The sequence below is a fragment of the Haemaphysalis longicornis genome, unplaced genomic scaffold (genome assembly GCF_048455015.1).
Source record: "Haemaphysalis longicornis isolate Haplotype H1 unplaced genomic scaffold, Haemaphysalis longicornis Haplotype H1 scaffold_1, whole genome shotgun sequence".
NCBI classification, from domain to species: Eukaryota; Metazoa; Arthropoda; class Arachnida; order Ixodida; family Ixodidae; genus Haemaphysalis; species Haemaphysalis longicornis.
In genome coordinates, this window is record NW_027526203.1 from 311,001,317 (window position 1) to 311,005,606 (window position 4,290).

General features: G+C 48.5%; 1 protein-coding gene across 1 annotated transcript; it reads right to left on the reverse strand.

Annotated features, from left to right (window-relative positions):
* Positions 1–779: 779 nt before the first annotated feature.
* Positions 780–2,923, reverse strand: LOC144170180 (uncharacterized). The gene has a single exon (XM_077699804.1). It carries the CDS (start codon positions 2,716–2,718, stop codon positions 889–891), a length of 1,830 nt encoding a protein of 609 aa, XP_077555930.1. The 5' UTR covers positions 2,719–2,923; the 3' UTR covers positions 780–888.
* Positions 2,924–4,290: the final 1,367 nt, after the last annotated feature.

The window sequence follows — 4,290 nt, forward strand, 5'->3', positions numbered from 1 at the left end:
ACGTCATACTCGCGACCAATAGGATCCACTCGCTTCTTGGCTGGTTCGTTTGGTGTTCGCTTTTATTTTGGAAAGTTTCGCGTTCCCAATTGTCCTCGTTTCGACAGAGTGGTAGTTCAATGTTTGGTTTTGAGTGTGTGCATAGTCTGCTTTCGCGCATGACAACCAGGTTTAGAAGTGTTAAACATGAACCACTCCTTCAGCGCCAGTTATCAATATGACACAATGGGGAGCCAAAAAAGAAAGACAGGCGGAACTAAGAGCTGTTGCCGTCACACGACATTAAACGTCGAAATTGCAAACGCACGCACATCCATTTTGTCAGCCGGGAGGACGCGACACAACAGAGCCTATTAGGCAGCTTCTACCCAAGATGACGAGTTGAAATTAGGGCTTCTGTAATCTCCTGTTGCCCTTATTGTATGATCGACAAGAAGTTGCACTGCGGGTTTGCGGTCAACCAGATCCCAGCTTATCAGCACATCATCGATAGACCTTCCAACCGCCGGGAACAGGCACACAAGGAACCGATTCGCATGTCTCGTTTTTCATATGCAACTCCACCATACGCGCACAAAAAAAAAATCACAAGAAACAGTGATCTACCCGAAAAAAAAAAAACCAGTGTCAATGAAGCTGCCAGTAAGCAATCTAGTTTATTTGAAACTATAGATGACGATGGTACCGGTAGCAAGATGACAAACACAAGGGGAAAGACTTTCGACAGCCGTGAATATGAATGTGACTTTCGACAGCCGTGAATATGAATTTCGACCGTGAATATGAATGCGACACAAGATTTTTTTTAAAAGCCAGAACTCTGCTCCCAGAAAAAGCTCGTCAAATTACCCTAGTGTCCGTAACGCGTCAGTACCACATTGCGCCCATTTAGTTATGGGGCTTCTTGAGTCCGATGAAAGTGGAGAGGCAACAGTCGAGTATGCACGGCGCGTCGGAAAGAAACGCGCCATCTGACAGTTCCAGTTCAAGAAGGTCGTCACGCCACCTTCGAATCCATGTGATCCGCTGTTCCAACCTGTCTTCATCTACGTAATGTGCATGCACAATTTCCAAGGATGGATGGCTTCTTGCGAAGTCTAGGACTACCCGTTTGGTGGATTCACGCGCCTCCCGTACGCTCGAAACGATGCACAGGCGTTGCAACGTTCGCGCTCCCAAGTCTAGCTCTGAGCACCATGTTTTTAAGGCGACAGTGGAGCAGGCAAACGTGAGTGAACGCAAGTATGGGTTCACACTCAACAATTGTCCAATCGATCTGTGACCAGAACAAAGCTTGCCCTTCCCGCACCAACAAACCTGGAGCCGTTGCACTCTGCAGTTCACCAAAAAATCTAACGAGCGCATACCGAAAATGTGGAGTCCCAAACTGTGGAGTCTCGTCTCTTGGTGTAGTACCGCCATGGTCTCTTCGTTGATTCCTTGGAAAGGTGAGCGGCAAATATCACAAGGCAGACCAAAAACATCATGGAAACCGCGCACGTCCAGCTCTTCCAGTATCGGGCACGACACAGCCAGCCGGCACACCGACTCCGTTGACTGCATGCCGCAAGGGGCGAGTGAAATGGCGCGCAGCTGACGTTTGCCCGCGGTAGCAATAATTTCGCAGCAGTCTATGTCTGCTGTGAAATGCACTAAGTTAAGGTTGAGCTCTGTCAGCACGCTGCAAGCGGCAAACAAAGCGGTAAGTGGGAAAGTGTACTCTGGCCCAATATAGGGGGAACCTATGTACTGTATCGTATAGGGAGGCACCAAGGCGATTGTCAGAGCTTTTAGGCGGCACCACAGGGACCCACGTGCTGCTTGCGACAGGGCTGTCGGAGCGTCGTCTTTGATCTTGACACAAAGTACCACTTGTTGTAGGCTCCGGTCCGACAGCTCGGAAGCCCCCATAACTTCCGGCAGGCACAGACAGTTTGAAGAATTAATTGGATGCATACAGTAAGTGACGTTGCCGCAAAGTAAAGCACTGAGGCGGCAATCAGTTGATGTTCGTTGGCCGCGCCATCTCAGCGTGCACAGCAGGGTCATTGTTCGTCGATCTACCTCTCGACTCGTATACGTGAAGGCACGAATTTGCCCTCGATGGTGCGTCGACTTGCAAAAAACATCGATGGCAACCAGCTGGTTAGCACCGGTGTTGTGCACGTGCAGTTCGTCCAGACGTGGGCAGCAGGACAGGCTAGCCATCAGGGGCGCGTAGCTTTCCCGGCCTCCCGCGATTTCCACGTACATGCGGCGCACGTTGGTTACTGGCAGACGACCTCCAGTATAAGTGTCCGCAACGTGGGTAGAGGCGGCCTCGTCGAACAACGACCATTCAAGTCGTACCAAGGTAGGCAGAAATTCGGCGACAACTTTGAAAAGAGCACTGGAGCTCAGCTGGCAGTTGACGCAATACAGTTCCTTTAGTTGTTTGAAGATAGATATGCACTGAAGCAGTCTCACTGGGCACATAACGAGGCAATCCGTAAGGCGCAGAACATCCACATCATCCGAACGAACATGTGCCGCGAAGGCTTCCAGTTGGGCAGCGTCCGAGTGCGGGCTCAGGGTGACACGGCGGCGCAGCTTCCACTCAGCCAAAACATTCCAAGAGAGTAGATCACTTCTTTCAATGGCGAGGAGAGACTCGGCGTCCAAGTACTCGAAAATAATGCACCAAATTTCGTCAGGGAGGCAGTAGTTACCAGGCGGCATGCTTGTTCAGATGCTGCACAGAAATGTTGTGCAGTTTTACACACAGAGGGCTAAATATAACCTGCTTCCAGCCGATTCCGAAAAGCTTATTTTCTTTGCGTACTGACGTCCCTTATAGGCGTGTTTTTCCAATAGCATTTCTGATTCTAAGCAAATCTGAAAGCTAATCATAGACAACTGGCCACAAGAAGAGGTAATCTACACCACAGTAGTGCCGCTAGCTTATTTAGTTGTAAAAAAATGGGTGGCTTTGAGGATGAAGTGTTTGTTCGCAGCCCGCACGAGGCGATTAAGTGCTGGCTTTTTTCGCGCCAACATTTTATCTCTGCCTAATGATAAATGTAGCATTCCTAGCTGGAACGATATCAACTGGAAATTCCAATGCTGCCGCGTTTTCCGATAATTGCTTAAAAGCGCCCTGTCTGTCTGCCCTTTCTGTAGTCCCGTTTCCCGTGCTGTTTTATTACTCAATCTTGATTAGGTTTGCCCATTTTACTTGCACAGAAACCTTCGACCCCACGCTATGGTTTTCACAATGATCTGGCAGTGCAATGCATGTCGCCAACGCATATAGCTTTGCTTTATTTTCACAGCTTTTTGCTATTTTTGCTTTATTTTTATTTTTACAGCACAGCGCCTCCGTGTACGTGGACCAACAATGTTCCTCCTTAACACCACCGAACCCTCTTTAAAAAGTTACAAACATTCTTAAACGACAAGTTTATGTAGACAAAACCTTTCCAAACCACTAAATATTTAACCATAGTCCATACTTGTAAACATTGTTGAGCAAAAGTAAACATTGGGCATATTTGTCACAAAATACCAATGCATAACTGCTACGATAGCCATGCTCTTTATTTGAAAATAGGTGTGTGCATGGTATTTGAGCAAATAAAAAATGCCTTTCGAAAACAATGTTTTGACCAAAAAATACAAAAAGGGCTCGCGTGCGAGCCTAGACCTCGTGGCAGCATTCCAAGTCCAGCAGTAATGAAGTCCAACAGTAACGAACAGCAACAGTAACGGAAGTCCAACAGTAACAATGGATGGCGCGCGAGTGGTGGAACGCAAAAAAAAAGTGGAATTTACTTTATCAAACCTCCTCCATGTTTGCCGTAAGAGGAGTCATACGTGAGGAGAAGAGAGGTGGGCGAGGGAGACAAACAAGACAGGGATTTACGAGGAAGGGGCAGCAGAAGACTGTCGTCTTTCGACGAAATTTGCAGCGAATTGAGAAGACACGCAACGCGTGTCGTTCGCTCAGATAAAGAAGAGCGGGAATTGAAAAAGCATCGGTGTTCGGTTTGAAGGAGAAGCACGCGGAGATGATCCGGGCACTCCAAAACCTACCATAGCTACCGCTTCGCTGGCTTCCAACTTCAGACTGTGGAAGAGCTCTGAATTTTTACGTCTGTGAGGCAGCCATGGTTGTAAAAGTGAACCATGTGAGTCCTTTCGTGTTTCCTGGAAGCCTCTGCACGGGAGGAGGTCATCTGTCTCCTCTTTTTCGCTGCACCCGCCGCGGTGGCTCAGTGGCTAAGGCGTTGCGCTGCTGAGCACGAGGTCGCG

Excerpts from the sequence above, each read along its gene's own strand:
- LOC144170180 (XM_077699804.1), bottom strand. The coding sequence starts at position 2,718 with ATGCCGCCTGGTAACTACTGCCTCCCTGACGAAATTTGGTGCATTATT.